The following is a 22,048-nucleotide window of genomic DNA, read 5'->3' on the forward strand; positions in this document are numbered from 1 at the left end:
GTACATACATTTGACACACACACACGTTGCACTCTCTGCATGAGGGAATGCGCCCCAGGGCATTGATGGATGCCTCCCTCAAGTAAATATCTCTGCCCTAACCTTAGCTGTAGGTGTTTAATGAGGGAATACAGATAAAGATACAGAACTGCAGCACTAGCTTCTTTACTGATTTTCATGGCTCAGGAATTATATATCAGAGTTGTAGGAATGTTATACCTCACATTTTCCTTTTTAGTCATAGCAAGTTACAATATGTTGGATCGGTACTCTGTCTCTACACACACACACACACACACACACACACACACACACACACACACACACACACACACACACACACACACACACACACAAATTAAATTGTATTGGTCACATACACGTGTTTAGCAGATATTATTGCGGGTGTAGCGAAATGCTTGTGTTTCTAGCTCCGACAGTGCAGTAATATCTAACAAGTAATATCTAACAATTTCACAACATATACCCAATACACACAAATCTAAGTAAAGGGATGGAATTAAGAATATATAAATATATGGACGAGCAATTTCAGAGCGGCATAGACTAAGATACAGTAGAGTAGAATAGAATATAGTATATACATATGAGATGGGTAATGCAAAATATGTAGAGGCGAAAGAAACGCGTACCTATTTAGGCGAGGTGCTGGTTAGCGGAGTTTTTTTGTATGCTATTTCAATACATGAGAATTAACCAATGATATCAGGCCACACCCGGCCATGATCACAGACACCTGTGTGTGTCTTTTGACACTATATAAATGAGTCATCCTGTAGTGTTTCTCATTATACCCTGATGAAGACAGCTTATCTGTCGAAACGTTGGACATAAAGATTTTTGCATCTGAGCTCCTAGAGTGTCCGGCTCTCCTTTATTTACATTTTTAAATGCAAAATATGTAAACATTATTAAAGTGGCTAGTGTTCCATTTATTAAAGTGGCCAGTGATTTCAAGTTTATGTATATAGGGCAGCAACCTCTAAGGCGCTAGTGAGGGCTATTTAACAGGCTGATGGCCTTGAGATAGAAGCTATTTTTCAGTCTATCGGTCCCAGCTTTGATGCACTGTACTGACCTCGCCTTCTGGATGATAGCGGGGTGAATAGGCAGTGGCTCGAGTGGTTGTTGTCCTTGATAAACTTTTTGGCCTTCCTGTGACATCGGGTGCTGTAGGTGTCCTGGAGGGCAGGTAGTTTGCCACCGGTGATGCTTTGGGTAGACCGCACCACCCTCTGGAGAGCCCTGCAGTTGTGGGCAGTGCAGTTGCCGTTCCAGACGGTGATACAACCTGACAGGATGCTCTCAATTGTGCATCTGTAAACGTTTGTGAGGGTTTTAGGTGCCAAGACAAATTTCTTCAGCCTCCTGATGTTGAAAAGGCACTGTTGCGCCTTCTTCACTACACTGTCTATGTGGGTGGACCATTTCAGTTTGTCCGTGATGTGTACGCCGAAGAACTTGAAGCTTTCCACCTTCTCCACTGCGGTCCGATCGCTGTGGTTAGGGGGGTGCGCCCTCTGCTGTTTCCTGAAGTCCACGATCATCTCCTTTGTTTTGTTGACGTTGAGTGAGAGGTTATTTTCCTGGCAGCACACTCCCAGAGCCCTCACCTCCTCCCTATAGGCTGTCTCGTCATTGTTGGTAATCAAGCCTACTGTTGTGTCGTCTGCAAACTTGATGATTGAGTTGGAGGCGTGCGTGGCCATGCAGTCATGGGTGAACAGAGAGTACAGGAGGGAGATGAGCATGTACTCTTGTGGGGCCCCAGTGTTGAGGATCAGCGAAGTGGAGGTGTTTCCCTCCTTCACCACCTGGGAGCGGCCCGTCAGGAAGTCCAGGACCCAGTTGCACATGGCTGGGTTCAGACCCCCCTCAAGCTTAACGATGAGCTTGGAGGGTACCATGTTGTTGAATGCTGAGCTATAGTTAATGAACATCATTCTTACATAGGTATTCCTCTTGCCCAGATGGTGTAGGGTAGTGTGCAGTGCGAAGGCGATTTCATCTTCTGTGGATCTATTGGGGCGGTAAGCAAATTGAAGTGGGTTTAGGGTGGCAGGTAAGGTAGAGGTGATACGATCCCTGACTCGTCTCTCAAAGCACTTCATGATGACAGAAGTGAGTGCTACGGGTTGATAGTCATTTAGTTCAGTTACCTTTGCCTTCTTGGCTACAGGAACAATGGTGGCCATCATGAAGCATTTGGAGACAGCAGACTGGGATAGGGAGAGATTGAATATGTCCGTAAACACACCAGCCAGCTGGTCTGCGCATGCTCTGCGGACACGGCTAGGGATACCGTCTGGGCCAACAGCCTTGCAAGGGTTAACACGCTTAAATGTCTTACTCACGTCGGCCACAGAGAAGGAGAGCCCACAGTCCTTGGTAGCGGGCTGCGTTGGTGGCACTGTGTTATCCTCAAAGTGTCCGGAGAAGGTGTTTAGCTTGTCCACACACACACACGCAGTGTACATATTCCCCCCCACAGAAAGGTCTCTTTACCTTGCCTGAAGGACCCCACTTCATTCAGCCAGTCCAGGGGTCCACTGATGGGGCTGTCGAGAGGGAGGGACCAGAGCCCCATGTGGTCTATCCCAGCGTAACCACGGCACAACACAGATACCGGCGCAGCTCTGAGGCCCGGGACACACACAGCCCCTGTGGGGTCAGAGGTGAGTAGAATATATTAGAACATAACTCAATGAAATAGACTTGAATGCAATTAAATATAATATAATTGAATAGAGTTTGTTTTGTTAGATTGGTTTGGCTTTTGTAAATGTTTTGTATGCGCATGAGGAGTGCTCAAGGTCCTATTTTTTTCCTCTTGTCTAATACAGTAGATTGTTTTACCTCATATCTCTGTGCTGCTGTCCATCCTGCAGACGCACCAGGTGATTCCCTAGTTGTGGAGAGGGAAAGAGAGGACTGGGAGAGGGAACAGCAGGAGGAAGAGGGGGAGAGAGAGGAGGAGACGGCTCAACATCGCTCCCAACGCTCCGTTAGCAGAGATAGGTGCACAGCATTGTTTCTCCTACCATTGGATAGGCGGGTCAGGTGGCAGAAAAGAGTTTGGCTTCTATTGACACATTTTATACCAGTAGGAATCAAACTAGGTGACTGGTGCATCTTTTTTTCCCCTTGAATTCTTTGAAAATGAGACATTTTTTGGAATGTGTTGATTTTCCGACATTCTGGACTTCCTGACGCCCCCCCCCCAGGTGGTAAGGGTAGGTAACAACACATCCGCCATGCTGATCCTCAACACGGGGGTCCCTCAGGGGTGCGTGCTCAGTCCCCTCCTGTAGTCCCTGTTCACTCATGACTGCAATGCCAGGCACGACTGGAACACCATCATTAAGTTTGCCGATGACACAGCGGTGGTAGTTCTGATCACCAACAACAACGAGACAGCATATAGGGAGGAGGTCAGAGACCTGGTCGTGTGGTCCCAGGACAACAACTTCTCATGCAGCGTGAGCAAGATAAAGGAGATGATTATGGACAGGAAAAAGAGGACCGAGCACGCCTCCATTCTCATCGTCAGTGCTGTAGTGGAGCAGGTTGAGAGCTTGGAGTTCCTTGGTGTCCAAATCACCAGCAAACTAACATGGTCCAAGCACACCAAGACAGTCGTGAAGAGGGCACAACAAAACCTATTCCCCCTCAGGAGACTGAAAAGATTTGGCATGGGTCCTCACACCCTAAAAAGGTTCTACAGCTGCACCATCGAGAGCATCCTGACTGGTTGCATAACTGCCTGGTATGGCAACTGCACGGCCTCCGACCGCAAGGCACTACAGAGGGTAGTGTGTACGGCCAAGTACATCACTGGGGCCAACCTTCCTGCCATCCAGGACCTCTATACCAGGCGGTGTCAGAGGAAGGCCCTAAAAATTGTCAAAGACTCCAGCCATAGTCATAGACCGTTCTCTCTGCTACCGCACGGCAAGCAGTACCGGAGCGCCAAGTCTAGGTCCAAGAGGCTTCTTAACAGCTTCTACCCCCAAGCCATAAGACTACTGAACATCTGATCAAATGGCTACCCAGACTATTTGCATTGCCCCCCCTTACCCCTTTTATGCTGCATCTACTCTCTGTTATTATCTATGCATAAGTCACTTTAATAACTCTACCCATATGTATATATTACCTCAATTACCTCGACTAACCGGTGCCTCCGCACATTGACTCTGTACCGGTACCCCTGTATATAGCCTCGCTATTGTTATTTTACTGCTGCTCTTTAATTATTTGTTACTTTTATTTATTATATTTTTAGGTATTTTTCTTAAAACTGCATTGTTGGTTAATGGCTTGTAACTAAGCATTTCACTCTAAGGTCTACACCTGTTAGATTTGATTTGATCATCGTCTGTAACTGAAATTGACCTCTCTTTCTTTGTGTTTCTCTGTCCTGTTTTGAAGGTGGGTAGAGACCATGGTGGTGGCAGACACAAAACTGATCGACTACCACGGCAGTGACAACGTGGAGTCTTACATCTTCACCATCATGAACATGGTGAGTAGGGACGATCAACCCTTTACCTGACATTCCGTCCACACAGGACATATACACAGCAACAGTGCCATGTCATGACAGCAGTGTGTGTGTGGATGTGTGTGTGTGTGTGTGTGTGTGTGTGTGTGTGTGTGTGTGTGTGTCAGGTGGCAGGGATATTCCATGATGCCAGTATAGGAAATGCCATCCACATCACCTTGGTCCGCCTGATCCTCCTGCAGGGAGAGGAGGTAATCAACACTTTACCTTAACACAGACATACCATGAAGGCTCTTAATGAACTTTTTCAAGTTAGGAGCACCAAACAGTAGCCTATAGGAGCACCAGAAAAAGGTATTAGGCCTGTTGGAATCCCATCTTTTGAGCTAGCTATCCAGACCCTTTTCTTCCTTCCAGTGCTTTCTTAAACCATACTGGGCAAGTTAGCAGGTTTTTAGCCAGCTAGGTTTGCTAGCCAGTTAGCAAATTAGAGCCCAGCATATGATGTCTGTTGACATATAATCCTAAACATCTAGGATTGACATAATTCTTATAAGAGGAGTGCACCAGGGCGGCGGGTAGCCTAGCGGTTAAGAGCTTTGGTTCAAATCCATAAACTGACTAGAAAAAATGATGTTGATGTGCCCTTAAGCAAGGCACTTAACCCTAATTGCTCTTGTAAGACGCTCTGGACAGCAGTGTCTGCTGAATGACTAAAATGGAAATGCACAATATCAAAACAACTCAAACATCCAAGTCTTCAGCTGATGTGTTGTGTTGCCTTTTATCTGTGCCTCTATGTTGATGGTGTTGTTCATGTTGTCTACTTTAGAAAGGGCTGAAGATCATCCACCATGCAGACACTTCTCTGGCCAGTTTCTGTGCCTGGCAGAAGAAACTCAACCCACTAAGTGACACACACCCTGCTCACCACGACGTGGCAGTGCTGGTCACCAGGCAAGACTGCAGCCGTACTCACATGAACACCCATATACTACACTGTACAACTGTGGATTGTGTATGACGATGCTAAGGTCCGTGTGTGTGTGTGTGTGTGTGTGTGTGTGTGTGTGTGTTTTTGACCACTAGGAAGGACATCTGTGCAGGGCTCAACGAGCCGTGTGAGACCCTTGGTCTGTCCCATCTTTCAGGGATGTGCCAGCCTCACCGTAGCTGCAACATCAACGAAGACTCAGGACTACCTGTAGCCTTCACCATCGCACACGAGCTGGGACACAGGTTTGTGGCTGTGTGTGTGTGTTTTTCACCAATTTCTACTTCGTTCTAAGTCAAGACTATCTAAGAATTCTTATCTAAGCCTATTGCTTCGATAGATCAAATTCAAAAAGACCATCTCGTCTTTGTTTTTCTCAGCTTTGGGATCCACCATGATGGTCAGGGGAATGACTGTGAGCTGGGCGGCAGACACCCCTTCATCATGTCCAGACAGCTAATGTACGACACCTCCCCCCTTACCTGGTCCTCCTGCTCCAAAGACTACATCACACGCTTCCTAGAGTGAGTCTCTGTCTCTCTCTCCCTATCTGCTGTCTGTCTGTCTCTCTCTCTGTCTGTCTGTCTCTCTCCCTGTCTGCTGTCTGTCTGTCTCTCTCCCTGTCTGCCGTCTGTCTGTCTCTCTCTCTGTCTGCCGTCTGTCTGTCTCTCTCCCTGTCTGCCGTCTGTCTGTCTCTCTCCCTGTCTGCCGTCTGTCTGTCTCTCTCCCTGTCTGCCGTCTGTCTGTCTCTCTCCCTGTCTGCCGTCTGTCTGTCTCTCTCCCTGTCTGCCGTCTGTCTGTCTCTCTCCCTGTCTGCCGTCTGTCTGTCTCTCTCTCTCCCTGTCTGCCGTCTGTCTGTCTCTCTCTCTCCCTGTCTGCCGTCTGTCTGTCTCTCTCTCTCCCCGTCTGCCGTCTGTCTGTCTCTCTCTCTCCCCGTCTGCCGTCTGTCTCTCTCTCTCCCCGTCTGCCGTCTGTCTGTCTCTCTCTCCCCGTCTGCCGTCTGTCTGTCTCTCTCTCCCCGTCTGCCGTCTGTCTCTCTCTCTCCCCGTCTGCCGTCTGTCTGTCTCTCTCTCCCCGTCTGCCGTCTGTCTGTCTCTCTCTCCCCGTCTGCCGTCTGTCTGTCTCTCTCTCCCCGTCTGCCGTCTGTCTCTCTCTCCCCGTCTGCCGTCTGTCTCTCTCTCTCCCCGTCTGCCGTCTGTCTGTCTCTCTCTCTCCCCGTCTGCCGTCTGTCTGTCTCTCTCTCTCTCCCCGTCTGCCGTCTGTCTGTCTGTCTCTCTCTCTCCCCGTCTGCCGTCTGTCTGTCTGTCTCTCTCTCTCCCCGTCTGCCGTCTGTCTGTCTGTCTCTCTCTCCCCGTCTGCCGTCTGTCTGTCTGTCTCTCTCTCCCCGTCTGCCGTCTGTCTGTCTCGTCTGTCTCTCTCTCCCCGTCTGCCGTCTGTCTGTCTCTCTCTCCCCCGTCTGCCGTCTGTCTGTCTCTCTCTCCCCCCGTCTGCCGTCTGTCTGTCTCTCTCTCCCCCCGTCTGCCGTCTGTCTGTCTCTCTCTCCCCCCGTCTGCCGTCTGTCTGTCTCTCTCTCCCTCCGTCTGCCGTCTGTCTGTCTCTCTCTCCCCCCGTCTGCCGTCTGTCTGTCTCTCTCTCCCCCCGTCTGCCGTCTGTCTGTCTCTCTCTCCCCCCGTCTGCCGTCTGTCTCTCTCTCCCTGTCTGTCTGTCTCTCTCCTTCTCTTTGTCTCACCCTCTCACTTCTGTGTAGTTGTTTGATGCTAACGTGGATGAGGTGATTCTCTCTGATTCCTTAGTCGTGGTTGGGGTTTCTGTCTGGACGACCGTCCCTCAAAGAAGGATCTGACCACCCCACTGGCCCGACTGGGGGTCCGCTACACCACACAGCACCAGTGCCAACTACAGTACGGCCCCAATGCCACCTACTGCCACGAAATCGACGTGAGTTACACACACACATACACACCACCACCAGTTCCTAGTCTGGATGGGAACTTATTTCGCCTGGGTTTGTCTTCCTTCTAGAACGTGTGCCAGATCCTGTGGTGTTCAGTGAATGGGTCCTGTCGTTCTAAACTGGACTCCCCCATAGATGGCACTAGGTGTGGCCCTGAGAAGGTAGGTTGAGGCTGTGTGTATCTGTGTTTGTACGTGTGTGTGTTGTGGGGTACTGTTTCACTGGCAAGTTTGCGATGGTGTTTAGAATGTCCTCTCTTATGTGTGTATTTGTTCTCTCTGTCAGTGGTGTATCTCAGGGGAGTGTGTTATCGTAGGGAAGCTACCGGAGACAGTGAATGGGAACTGGGGACAGTGGAGTAGCTGGTCTCACTGTTCCAGGACCTGTGGGTCCGGGGTGCAGTCTGCTCACAGGGAGTGTAACCACCCCAAGTAAGAACTGATCCCACATCTGTCTCTCCTTTCCTATCCTCGCTTATTCTCTCCTCCATCTCCTCTTCCCTCTTCTCCTTTTTCCACCTCCCCTCTTTCCATATTTGATTCAAATGTGTGGTCTTTTGTTTCCCTCAGACCAGAGTTTGGTGGGAAGTACTGTACAGGCGAGAGGAGGCGTTACCATATCTGTAACACCAAACCGTGCCAAAAGGCCAAACCCACCTTCAGAGAAATGCTGTGTAGTGAATTTGACACGGTGCCCTACCAGAACGAACTCTACGAGTGGGTCCCTGTGGCCAGCCTATGTAAGAGCTAAAATCATCACACACACATACCACAGTAAACACACCGAGACACACATATATATACACAGACCTCATAATTCCAAGAGTTGTGGTTATATGTATCTAGCAGCAGGGGGCAGCATATACATGCGTTTCCAATACTATTCCAAAACTCAAAAGGGAATTAAACTTTTCAATACTTCCACTGATCCAACCCCTCCCCCCCCCCATCTCTTATCTCTTCCGTGCCTCGCCCAGCGAGTCCGTGTGAGCTGCATTGTCGTCCTGTGGATGAGCATTTCTCTGAGAAGATGCTGGATGCTGTGACAGACGGAACTCCCTGCTTCATGAACAACAACTCCAGAAGCCTCTGTGTCAACGGAGTGTGCAAGGTAGTGTGGCTGGGTAAGAGAGAGAGAGAGACAGAGGGAAGGGGGAGGGTGGAAGAAAGTAGGTATTATGCTGCGTTCAGAACCATGTGGTAATTACCAGTTGTGAAGTCGTAAAATACAAGTTGGATGCATTCACGTCCTTTGAACTCGTTGAGAAAGGCCTATTGGCTAATGGCAAACAAGCCGCTTCAACCATAAGCTAAAAGTACAGCTATCGTGCTTGTAAACAAATGATAGTGTTTAAAACCATATTAATAGTATGCTTGTTATAAATAATGTTTTGTTGTTGCATTTAACTGCTGGGGTCATTTCCTTAGTAGGTGACGTCAGAGGTCAGCGTGTGGGAGATGGCGGCGCTCAGGGATGATAGATGAGTTTTCCACTAGTATTTACGATTTGGAGGGATTTTTTTCCCAGTCGTATGCTCATATTTACCAATTTACGAGATGATATGACCGCAGCATAAGTCCTGTCTCTGCAAGGAGAGAGCATGGGGCCTGAGATAGATTTAAGATAGGGTCTATGCCTGTTGGAGTTGAGAGGGAATCTATTCGTTTTTTTCCCTTCTGTCTGTGTATCTCTATGTGTACCTGATCTGATTACCTTGAATCTTTACCTTATCCGTGTGTGTGTGTGTGTGTGTGTGCGCGCGCACGCATGCATAATTCTTGACCTGTGTGTGTAGGAGGTGGGCTGTGACTATGGTATAGACTCTAACGCTGTAGAGGATCGTTGTGGAGTGTGTCTGGGCGATGGTTCCTCCTGTGAGACTGTCCAGATGACCTTTGATGGGGGGGATGGCTTCGGTGAGTCTCCTATCTCCTTCCTAAATATCTCCCTGATGTCTCATCTCTCCTCCCATACCACCAGAACATCTCCCACAACGTCTTCACGCACTGGTTACAGGATTGTCATTGTGTTGTTGCCATGTGGTTGTCATGGCAGCGCTCTGTATGGGAGTATACAGCTGTTTATTCTGCTGTTTTTGGCAGCTACCCTCCATCTGTGTGTGTGTGTGTGTGTGTGTGTGTGTATACAGTTATTTGTCTTACTGTCTTTGGCATATTTGACTGTCTGACTCCGGTACAACTGCATTGTTGAGAGAATGACTCACTAGTGACCTCCGTGACCTCACAGCCAGAGAGAAAGATAGATGGATAGGTTTTCTCTTCAGAGCAGGACATTATTGTAGCTTACTATACTGCCCTACCAAGCAAAAAGGCAGTAACTGCTCATATGGTTGAAAAATGAGTTATTGTCATTTTCGGTACATGAAATACATGCTTAATCATGTGGACTAGTATCCTGCCTGTATTGTATTGTGTTTTGGAGTAAATGAGGGTCATATTAGCAGTAACTTCAAGACGTTACTGTGAAACCAAGGTAAATGGAGCATTTACTGCCTTTTACCTTGGCATCATATCCTTCTATTCTGAAAGTGATACATTTCAACCTGTATGACACTAACTAGCTAGCGAACATAGACTAACAATGCTACCTGCTCCCATGAGGGGAGATCGCTATTGATACCAATTTCAATCTATTAGCCCTATAATGAATTATATTCCGAGATTTAATCTGATGGTTTCTTTGAATCAGTACCACACACACCATTTCTGGCTAGCGGACAGTCACCTAGCTAGAACTGGCACGGCCCTACCAAAATGTCAAAACCTACCTAGCTAGCATTCTGCTCCCATATGAGGCGATCAGCAGTTTATACCATCTTCAATCTATTATCCTTAGAATGAATATAATCCCTATCATTTTATTATGACATTCCATGGGTTATTTGAATGAGTAACGTTACACCACACACACACACGATCTCACGTCAGTTGGACGTGCACCCCATACTTTCACTTACTGAATTGTCAAAAGCCACTCACATCTACTCACATGTCCAGGGTTTCTGGATTTCTTTTATATTCCAGTACTGAGTGACTGTCCCGGTCAGGAAAGTTCAAATCCAAAATTGTGTCCATCACTTTTGTTGATGGTGTATGTAATTAGTACAACAAGCTTTGGCATGCCAAATGTGCGCTCAATGTGTCCGCTTCAGTGCCATCATTACATGAATGCGTGATTTTTTTGTTTGTTGCCAAAATGACTTCCACCAATCCCTGTGGCGTAGATGATTATAGTATCTATGCGGATCAAAGTTGCCATGTGAGGGTGCATTAGGACAGTACAACCACGTCAATATTAGGTTTTATTCCTGTCAATGTCCATCCATGCAATTTGTTTTGATTTGTAAATAAAGATGCAAATTTAAGAGGCTTTTTGGGAGCAGGTATGAAATGAATAGATTAACTGATTTGTGACAGTGAAAATTAGGATGATAATGTTTGCCCAAGATAAAATCAACACTGATTCTATCGTATATTATAGAATAAAATAACTGAAAAGGATTATGATCATATGTTTGCACACCACCAAATGTCAGTATTAATTATTATCATCTTTGACAGAAGAGAATCATTCCCTGATTATTTGCTCTATTTATTTTAGTTGATTGTGGAGGGCCACATTCCAACAAAGATTCCTGATCTGCCCCCTTCACCTGAAGTCACAGTTTTTATTTATAATAAATCTCCACGCAGCTGTTCCTCACATATCACATTCAGATGTTGCAATCAAGCCTTGAATATATGGCAACAACTCCACTCAGCACTTTGGAGGGCCCAGTCCCCAATTGACCCCTAAGACCCGACGCACAGACAGTTATAGTGCACCTGAAAGTATCAGACATACGTCTTCAGATATAAGCAGTATGGCACACAATTCAACCTCGCCAATCAGAGGGCAAGGTAAAGCCACTACCTAACCAATCCTTTTAGAAGTTCAGGAGCACAGGGTTGGATTACCGAACGGGCACCCAGGGCAGATGCCCCGGGGCCCCCAACCACATTTTTTTTCTTGGGGGGGAGAGGGGGTTTTGGGTTGTGGGTCCCCCAGATAGCATATAGAATTGTGTATAATTGCATGAAATTAGCTTTAAAACCGCAAAATGTTCTCTCAGCCTCATGGCAAAATGTGAACAATAGCATTAGATGAGCTATAAAACAGCACATTTTTCTCTCTGCCCCATGGCAAAAAGTGTAGAATTGCAGGAAATAAGCTTTCAAACTGCAGGTAGTAGGTAGATCCATTCCAGTGCTGGCCGCATGATCCCTTCATATCTGGTAGGACAAGTCATCCAGGACTGGGAGAAGGGAGTGAGCTTTATGTTTGGAATGCAGACCCAGATCTCAACCATACCTCCCAGACATCCACTGTGTGTGTGTGTGTGTGTGTGTGTGTGTGTGTGTGTGTGTGTGTGTGTGTGTGTGTGTGTGTGTGTGTGTGTGTGTGTGTGTGTGTGTGTGTGTGTGTGTGTGTGTGTGTGTCTCCAGTGCCCTTTTACGGACACCCTCCGGCTCAGATGTATGAAACTTCAAAGGGCAGAGCTGAGATCCAAAGTAATGCTTACCCCCCCTTCTTTATCCTCACAAACAGACACACACCAACACCTCCCCCACGCATCTACACACTATTAAAAACCAGAGACCCTACCAGAGCAGTGCCCTCCCACACACACTGTTACAGACGAGAGACAGGGTTAACCCACCCCGCCACCCAAGGCACACACACACGCCACTCTCCCACCCTCTATTAAAGATCACAGAGAGTCTGGAAGTCTGGATGTTGGTGTAACCATGTAGCTGGCTGCCATGGTGGCCTCTCTGTAAGCTCTGGCCTCTCCCACGTTGCGACCTGCAACCATGATTCATTCTGTGTTTAACAGTGTCTTTGTCATGCCTCTGCTTGCATTTCATTTCTTTAGCTTTGATACCATTGTAGGTTTAGGGTCCCACAGGGTTTTCAGGCTTTTGTTCCAGCCCAGCACTAACACAGCTGATTCGCCTTCTTCTCCTTCCTCCTGTCACAGGCTACGTGGACGTGGGAGTGATCCCAGAAGGGGCACGTGACATTGTGGTCCAGGAAATGGAGGAGGCGGGGAACTTTCTGGCTCTGCGGGGTCAGGGGTCAGAGGAGTATTTCCTGAATGGCGAGTACATCATCCAATGGAATGGAGAGTACAAGGCAGGTGGAACCACCTTCTACTACGAACGCAGCGGGAACCTGGAGAACCTTACCTCCCCTGGACCCACCAAACAACCAGTCATGATCCAGGTATACACACCATACACATCACACCATACACATGAAGAAATCCAGCTAGATATTGACCAGCTAGATCAGGATTCAGATATGATACACACAGCCTAACCGTTTAGTGTGTGTTTCCTGTTGTCCAGTTGCTGTACCAGGAAAAGAATCCAGGTATAAAGTATGAGTACACCATCAAGAGGAACCGCCAGACAGGAAATGAGGTCATCAAGTCGGAGTACAGGTGGAGGCATGGGGCCTGGACAGACTGCAGCACCACCTGTGGGCTAGGTGAGGGGTTGTCTTTTAAACAACTTATTATATGCTTTTTATTTGTAGTCCCTGTGTTAACTTGGCATGTGTTGAGAGTTGTGGATTTTGGATTCTGATGGTCTGGACTTATTACATTCTAATCAGACAGGTGAGCAGTATTGAGTGTCAGAGCATACAGTGTGATTATTCAGACAGAAACCTTTTGGTATATGCTAAGTGGGATGCTTGGGATGAACCAACCACATTGAAGTTTACATTTAACAGGTTAAGGTTAGGGTTAGGTAAGGGTAGGGATTAAGGTCAAGGTTAGGGTTTAAGGTAGGGTCATCCCAAGGATCCCACTTAGCATCTACCGAAACCTTTCCCTGCCTGTGTTCTGTGACGTCCAGGTGAGCAGCAGCAGCCTGTCAGGTGTTTTGAGTTGGAGGTGGGCGTGGTCGATGAGGCTCTTTGTGACTCAGAGAGCCGCCCGGAGGACCGACACCGCAAGTGCAAGAACATGGACTGCCCCGCCAGGTTCCTTAGTTTCCCGATTACTATGACGAATACTCACAATATAACACCTGTCTTATTTCTACTATAGTATTATGTTATTAACACTGTAACTCAGTTACATTGTTAATAACTATGGATAATCTCTCATGGGTAAAAGTCATGTACAACAATCCTTTATGTAAAATAATAAATAACGGTTACTTCTCTGAGAACTTTGAATTGTCAAGAGGCGTAAAACAAGGTTGCCCTCTGTCACCATACCTATTTATTATGAACTGTTAGCTTTAAAAATCGAATGATAACATTAAGGGGCAACAAATGTATGGATTAGAGACAAAAGTATCAATGTATGCCGATGATTCAAGTGATTCTCTTGAGTCCTCAGTCTTCAACCTTGAAGGGCCTCATTGAGGACCTGGATAATTTCTCCAGTTTCTCTGGACTCAAATAGATTAGCAAAATAGATTAGAATTCTGAAACCGTGGAGAGGGAAACACCTATCCATTTCCAGGAAGATTAACCTGATTCATTCTCTAGAGATATCGCAGTTTATATATTTATTCATGCCTCTACCAACTCCAGAAGAATCTTTTTCAAATCATGCGAGGAAAAAATATTCCACTTTTTTTGGAATGGCGAATCAGACAAAGTTAAACAAACATATTTATGTAACGAACATAAGGGTTTGGAGAGTTAAAACTATTAAATATTAAGGCATTAAACCTCTCTCTTAAAGTCTCCATTGTATCTAAATCCTATGTTTAAAAGTATTACAGCAAATAATATGGCAAAATATATATATATATTGGAAAAATATACAAGAAGGGTATAATATTTATGGAGGACATTTTAAACAAGGATGGTAAAATGATGTCATACAAGCAACTAACAACAGTGTATAGAGGTGTATGCGCCATACAACATCATAATCAACTCATCTGCATAGCTTGCTCTTTGGGGTTTTAGGCTGAGTTTCTGTATAAGCACTGTGACATCTGCTGATGTAAAAAAGGGCTTTATAAATACATTTGATTGATTGGTAGCTGCTCTGCCACAAAATTGGAAGAGACCGTTACTGCAAGAAGGAATTAAATAATTAGTCTCTCTGCCACCCATTAAAAATCATAAATGGCTTAAAATGATTAGTATAAATCACTTAAAGTCAAAAGGTTTAACAGCAATGCTGTATAAAATTCAAGTCAGTTGGGAACAGGTTTTTGATGTCCTTATACCTTGGCAACAGGTCTATGAACTGACATATAAAACAACAATTGACACATAATTCCATTTGTTTTAATTTACGCTATTACATAAAATACTTGCTACAAAAATAATGTTCAATATATGGGGCATTGAACAGTCAGCCTTGTGCATAGTCAGGTCCAGGCATGGTTGTTATGTCATTATATCAGGGTTCAGATGGACCAGCAAACGGTATTGTTACGGGATCTGAAAAACCACGATCCGTCAATGGGAAATATTATTATACTCTTGGGGAAAGTATTTATTTATAGAGCAATATTAGTAGAAATGCTACAATTAGGGAGGTTCAGGACCCTCATAAGACATCAAAGTGAAATGGAGGGCTGTATTGCAAATGGAAATAGCAAAATGACATTATACTGGGAAAGATGGGTGAATCTGTGAACATCAGAGGGTTGGAGTTAAGATCAGAATGGTGGATTGGCCGCTGTGGGTGAAAATCCAGCACTTGAAGAAAGAAGAAATTAGGAATATATGTATAATTATTTAACTACAGGTACCGTAGATGTGAGCGAATATAGCTGTAAGTAGCAGTAGAAGTATTGTTGTCCATTAGTTTACTCCAATCAGGGTAGGGTTGGGAGGGGAGTATAAATAAAACATTTAAATAAATGTGATTAGAAATTATGTAAACAATTAAATTGATGGAACCCACAATATATCTGCAATATTAATGCTGATCTCAAATAAATACAGTTTAAAAGCGCAGTAACTCAACAGGTGTTATTAGTGTCTGTTATGACTGTTGGCCCTGTTGTTTTTTGACCCCTATTCATTTCAGAAGCAAATCAGACCGACACAAATTTGTTCAGGGCCCTTATCTCACACTCTCTCTCCTCTCCCCCTGTGTAGGTGGTGGGTGGGGGGCTGGCAGCTGTGCTCTGCCACCTGTGGTTCGGGAGGGGTGAGGAAGCGCACAGTGCTGTGTGTGCGCACGGTGGCCGGGGAGGAGAGGGTGCTCCACCCTGGGGACTGTAAACAGCTGCTCAAACCCAAACCTGTGGTTCCCTGCAACAGAGACCTGCTCTGTGGACCCGACTGGGCCGCGGGCAACTGGAGCATGGTACTATTCTCTTCTTCTCCTTTCTCTCCCATTCTCTGCCACTCTCTCTCTCTCCTTGTTCTGTTAATAACCTATTTAATCTCTCTCTCCCCTTGTTCTGTTAATAACCTATTTAATCTCTCTCTCTCTCTCTCCTTGTTCTGTTAATAACCTATTTAATCTCTCTCTCTCTCTCCTTGTTCTGTTAATAACCTATTTAATCTATCTCCTTGTTCTGTTAATAACCTATTTAATCTCTCTCCTTGCTCTGTTAATAACCTATTTAATCTCTCTCTCTCTCCTTGTTCTGTTAATAACCTATTTAATCTCTCTCCTTGCTCTGTTAATAACCTATTTAATCTCTCTCCTTGTTCTGTTAATAACCTATTTAATCTCTCTCTGTCTCTCTCCTTGCTCTGTTAATAACCTATTTAATCTCTCTCTCTCTCTCTCCTTGCTCTGTTAATAACCTATTTAATCTCTCTCTCTCTCCTTGTTCTGTTAATAACCTATTTAATCTATCTCCTTGTTCTGTTAATAACCTATTTAATCTCTCTCTCTCTCTCCTTGTTCTGTTAATAACCTATTTCATCTCTCTCTCTCCTTGTTCTGTTAATAACCTATTTCATCTCTCTCTCTCCTTGTTCTGTTAATAACCTATTTCATCTCTCTCTCTCCTTGTTCTGTTAATAACCTATTTCATCTCTCTCTCTCCTTGTTCTGTTAATAACCTATTTAATCTCTCTCTCTCTCCTTGTTCTGTTAATAACCTATTTAATCTCTCTCCTTGTTCTGTTAATAACCTATTTAATCTCTCTCTCTCTCTCCTTGTTCTGTTAATAACCTATTTAATCTATCTCCTTGTTCTGTTAATAACCTATTTAATCTCTCTCGCTCTCTCCTTGTTCTGTTAATAACCTATTTAATCTCTCTCTCCTTGTTCTGTTAATAACCTATTTAATCTCTCTCTCTCAGTGCCCAGTTACATGTGGTGGTAGTGTGCGCACCCGGACGGTCACCTGCCTGACCGCACCCCCCAAAAAGTGTGACATCAAAACCATGCCTCGCTCCAAGTCGCTGTGTGCCCTGCAGAGCTGCCCAAGCGCAGGTCTCCGACGGCGCCCGGGACCACCCCCTAAATACCGGCGTGTCTACCTGCCCAAGAGACCCCCAACCAGGCAGCCAGTTACGCACACCTGGGGCCCCAAAAGCACCAGCACCACCACTACACCCGGAACCAGCACTGTCACAGTGACTGAGAGAACTGCAACCCCCATCACCACCTCTACCACCAAGCCCCTCCAACGGTCCTCCACAGCCACTGATATCATTGACGTCGATGACCATGTGGTGAAGAATGGGCGTGTGGAGGACAAGGACGGGGCGTTTCTTACGACCAGTACTACTGAAACGGAGAACGGGGAGGGGGACATGAGAGAGAAAGAAGAGGAGGATGAGGAAAAGGAGGAGGGGAGTGCAGCTGATTTTGTGTTTCCAGATTTGGGGGTTACGTACACCCCGGGGTATGACTATGTAGTGGAGGATGGGACTACAGAGGAGGAGGGGCTTACAGATCTGGACATTTTTACCACGGAATCCTCTCGCAGGACCCCCATCCAATCACCGTCCACCGTGACCACCGCCAGGTTACACCCTACGTCCACACCACACACACCACACACAAGTGTCCCAACAACATCACGTACAACCCAACACACAACCAGAGTACCCCTCACTACCTCCCCCTCAACCCCACAAACCAGCACTGCGCACTGGGCTATGAACGCCAGCCACTACACCCTCACTCCCCCCAACACCACCCCTTCTATCAACCCTTTCACCAAACGGACAACCAGGGTGCCCCACACCACCCCTATACCCCGGGCACACACAGCGGGGATGAGGAGTACACTTATAGCCCCTTACCACACTACCCAAGGACTGTATCCCATTACAGAAGGCATTTTCCACACTAGCGATGCCCCGTACTTCAGCAGTCCAACCCCAGAGGCCCCCAGCCCCACTGTGAGGATCATTAAACGGAAGAAGCCCATTGAGACCCCCAAGAGTGGCAGCGCTGTTCCCCGTTCTAAAAAGCCAGGCCCACATTCTAAAAGGCCTGCCTCGCGTTCTAAAGGCCCCTCCCCTCATTCAAAGGGCAAAGGTCAGGAGCAGAGACCAGGAAGTCCCGTAGTGACCTTCGCCAGTGATTATGGCTACCTGAACGCCCAAGAGCCAATCAACATGGAGGTGTTCTGGTTGGCGGATAATTGGAGCGAGGTGAGTACAGGAGAAAAGAACCCTCTGTGTTTGTGAGCTTGTTGATGACCCTATAGCCCAGGGTTGGGCAACTTTTATAGGGATGCGGGTCACAAAAAAATCTGAACTCATCATGAGGGGCCGCAGTTGCTGGTGGATCTGCGTACCCACGTCCATACCATAGTTAATTTCATGCAAATCTACACATTTTGCCATGGGCTGTAGAGAAAATGTTTGCAGTTTTAAAGAAAGTTTGCTGCAATTCTACACATTTTTACATGGGGCAAAAAGAAGATTTTGCAATTGTATAACAAATTTCATGCAATTCTACACATTTTCCTATAGGTTGCCATTTTAAATATGATATCTGAGTGAAACTAGCTAATAAAATCAATGGGGGCCCCCCGGCCGGTAATTCGACCCTGATAACAAGTTTAGATAGCTGGCCGCAAAACTAACTTAGCAATCTAAAAAATGTTAGCTGACATGGGCTAATTGACTGACTGTCAGTGACTGGCAATAACAAGAGAAAAAAACTGCTGACATATTTCTAAATTGCACCTTACGTATTCTACTATTCTAACTCACAACAGTAAGTTGAGACACTGACTGAGTTCCTACATTTGTTTTATTTGTATTATTGATTTATTTTTGGGGGAGTTGGAATTGATCCGAGGGCCTTCGATGGTGGGGTGGACCGCCAGTTGCCCATCCCTGCTATAATCATACAATGCATTTTGGTTATTAGAATCACTGATGTAACAGTCAACACCCTCATAGTGAACAATCACAAGGCAGAAACATTTCTACACTGTACTACATACTTTCCGTCTTCCTCTCTCTCTTCTCACCTGTTGTCCGGGCCAGTGCTCAACGTCGTGTGGCCTGGGGGCAGTGTGGAGAACAGTGCTGTGTAGCTCCCAGCAGGAATCGGACTGTGCCAACCTGAAGAGACCAGAACCAGCTCGCACCTGCCACCTGCGCCCCTGTGCCACCTGGCTGAGTGGCAACTGGAGCAAGGTCAGTAGCCTGGATACACTGTACCTGACTGTCTCTGCTTTCTATAGCTAATATAATAATATATGCCATTTAGCAGACGCTTTTATCCAAAGCGGCTTAGTCATGTGTGCGTACATTTTACATATCAAATCAAATCAAATTTATTTTTATATAGCCCTTCGTACATCAGCTGATATTCTCAAAGTGCTGTACAGAAACCCAGCCTAAAACCCCAAACAGCAAGCAAAGCATGTGAAAGAAGCACGGTGGCTAGGAAAAACTCCCTAGGAAAAACTCCCTAGAAAGGCCAAAAACCTAGGAAGAAACCTAGAGAGGAACCAGGCTATGAGGGGTGGCCAGTCCTCTTCTGGCTGTGCAGGGTGGATATTAAAACAGAACATGGTCAAAATGTTAAAATGTTAAAATGTTCATAAATGACCAGCATGGTCAAATAATAATAATCATAGTAGTTGTCGAGGGTGCAACAAGCACGTCCGGTGAACAGGTCAGGGTTCCATAGCCGCAGGCAGAACAGTTGAAACTGGAGCAGCAGCACGGCCAGGTGGACTGGGGACAGCAAGGAGTCATCATACCAGGTAGTCCTGAGGCATGGTCCTAGGGCTCAGGTCCTCCGAGAGAAAGACAGAAAGAGAGAAAGAGAGAATTAGAGAGAGCATATTTAAATACACACAGGACACCGGATAAGACAAGAGAAATACTCCAGATGTAACAGACTGACCCTAGCCCCCCGACACATAAACTACTGCAGCATAAATACTGGAGGCTGAGACAGGAGGGATCAGAAGACACTGTGGCCCCATCCGATGATACCCCCGGACAGGGCCAAACAGGCAGGATATAACCCCACCCACTTTGCCAAAGCACAGCCCCCACACCACTAGAGGGATGTCTCCAACCAGCAACTTACCGTCCTAAGACAAGGCCGAGTATAGCCCACAACGATCTCCGCCATGGCACAACCCAAGGGGGGGGGGGGCCAACCCAGACAGGAAGACCACGTCAGTGACTCAACCCACTCAAGTGACGCACCCCTCCCATGGACGGTATGGAAGAACACCAGTAGGCCAGTGACTCAGCCTCTGTAAAAGGGTTAGAGGCAGAGAATCCCAGTGGAAAGAGGGGAACCGGCAAGGCAGAGACAGCAAGGGCGGTTCGTTGCTCCAGCCTTTCCGTTCACCTTCACACTCCTGGGCCAGACTATACTTAATCATAGGACCTACTGAAGAGATAAGTCTTCAGTAAAGACTTAAAGGTTGAGACTGAGTCTGCGTCTCTCACATTGGTAGGCAGACCATTCCATAAAAATGGAGCTCTATAGGAGAAAGCCCTACCTCCAGCCGTTTGCTTAGAAATTCTAGGGACAATTAGGAGGCCTGCGTCTTGTGACCGTAGCGTACGTGTAGGTATGTACGGCAGGACCAAATCGGAAAGATAGGTAGGAGCAAGCCCATGTAATGCTTTGTAGGTTAGCAGTAAAACCTTGAAATCAGCCCTTGCCTTAACAGGAAGCCAGTGTAGGGAGGCTAACACTGGATCCGATAGGAATTCAGGGAACTCAGTGAGGAACACTGCATATGGCCCAGGAGGCCTATAAACAGTAGCTATAAAAAGTGAGTGAGTAGGCTGCATAGATTTCATGACTAGAAGCTCAAAAGACGAAAACGTCATTGTTGTTTTTTTTTTTGTAAATTGAAATTTGCTATCGTAAATGTTAGCAACACCTCCGCCTTTGCCGGATGCACGGGGGGTATGGTCACTAATGTAACCTGGGGGTGAGGCCTCATTTAACACAGTAAATTCATCAGGCTTAAGCCATGTTTCAGTCAGGCCAATCACATCAAGATTATTATCAGTGATTAGTTCATTGACTATAACTGCCTTGGAAGTGAGGGATCTAACATTAAGTAACCCAATTTTGAGATGTGAGGTATCACAATCTCTTTCAATAATGGCAGGAATGGAGGAGGTCTTTATACTAGTGAGATTGCTAAAGCGAACACCGCCATTTTTAATTTTGCCCAACCTAGATCGAGGCACAGACACGGTCTCAATGGGGGAAGCTGAGCTGACTACACTGACTGTGCTAGTGGCAGACTCCACTAAGCTGGCAGGCTGGCTAACAGCCTGCTGCCTGGCCTGCACCCTATTTCATTGTGGAGCTAGAGGAGTTAGAGCCCTGTCTATGTTCGTAGATAAGATGAGAGCACCCCTCCAGCTAGGATGGAGTCCGTCACTCCTCAACAGGCCAGGCTTGGTCCTGTTTGTGGGTGAGTCCCAGAAAGAGGGCCAATTATCTACAAATTCTATCTTTTGGGAGGGGCAGAAAACAGTTTTCAACCAGCGATTGAGTTGTGAGACTCTGCTGTAGAGCTCATCACTCCCCCTAACTGGGAGGGGGCCAGAGACAATTAATCGATGCCGACACATCTTTCTAGCTGATTTACACGCTGAAGCTATGTTGCGCTTGGTGACCTCTGACTGTTTCATCCTAACATCGTTGGTGCCGACGTGGATAACAATATCTCTATACTCTCTACACTCGCCAGTTTTAGCTTTAGCCAGCACCGTCTTTAGATTAGCCTTAACGTCGGTAGCCCTGCCCCCTGGTAAACAGTGTATGATCGCTGGATGATTAGTTTTAAGTCTAATACTGCGGTTAATGGAGTCGCCAATGACTAGGGTTTTCAATTTGTCAGAGCTAATGGTGGGAGCCGTCGGCGTCTCAGACCCCACAACGGGAGGAGTAGAGACCAGAGAAGTCTCGGCCTCCGACTCCGACTCGCTTAATGGGGAGAACCGGTTGAAAGTTTCTGTCGGCTGAATAAGCGACACCGGTTGAGCATTCCTACAGCGTTTCCCTCCAGAAGCCATGAGAAAGATGTCCGGCTGCGGGGACCGTGCGAGGGGGTTTATACTAACGTTACTATCTGTACTTACTGGTGGCACAGACGCTGTTTCATC

General features: G+C 46.4%; 1 protein-coding gene across 1 annotated transcript in view; it reads left to right on the plus strand.

Annotated features, from left to right (window-relative positions):
- The window catches only part of LOC106585164 (A disintegrin and metalloproteinase with thrombospondin motifs 12), a 49,586-nt gene that overhangs the window by 25,137 nt on the left and 2,401 nt on the right, over nt 1-22,048 (plus strand). The window contains exons 3-21 of the mRNA XM_014171071.2: nt 2,513-2,696; nt 2,910-3,039; nt 4,453-4,546; nt 4,693-4,776; nt 5,358-5,482; nt 5,615-5,764; nt 5,900-6,043; nt 7,313-7,457; nt 7,542-7,634; nt 7,759-7,904; nt 8,043-8,212; nt 8,450-8,583; nt 9,269-9,389; nt 12,515-12,759; nt 12,885-13,026; nt 13,398-13,524; nt 15,619-15,829; nt 16,784-18,088; nt 18,935-19,087. Coding sequence (XP_014026546.2) covers nt 2,513-2,696; nt 2,910-3,039; nt 4,453-4,546; nt 4,693-4,776; nt 5,358-5,482; nt 5,615-5,764; nt 5,900-6,043; nt 7,313-7,457; nt 7,542-7,634; nt 7,759-7,904; nt 8,043-8,212; nt 8,450-8,583; nt 9,269-9,389; nt 12,515-12,759; nt 12,885-13,026; nt 13,398-13,524; nt 15,619-15,829; nt 16,784-18,088; nt 18,935-19,087 — 3,903 coding nt within the window. The remainder of the gene's footprint in view (nt 1-2,512; nt 2,697-2,909; nt 3,040-4,452; nt 4,547-4,692; nt 4,777-5,357; nt 5,483-5,614; nt 5,765-5,899; nt 6,044-7,312; nt 7,458-7,541; nt 7,635-7,758; nt 7,905-8,042; nt 8,213-8,449; nt 8,584-9,268; nt 9,390-12,514; nt 12,760-12,884; nt 13,027-13,397; nt 13,525-15,618; nt 15,830-16,783; nt 18,089-18,934; nt 19,088-22,048) is intronic.

Source organism: Salmo salar, chromosome ssa24 (genome assembly GCF_905237065.1).
Source record: "Salmo salar chromosome ssa24, Ssal_v3.1, whole genome shotgun sequence".
In the NCBI taxonomy this organism is placed as follows: Eukaryota; Metazoa; Chordata; class Actinopteri; order Salmoniformes; family Salmonidae; genus Salmo; species Salmo salar.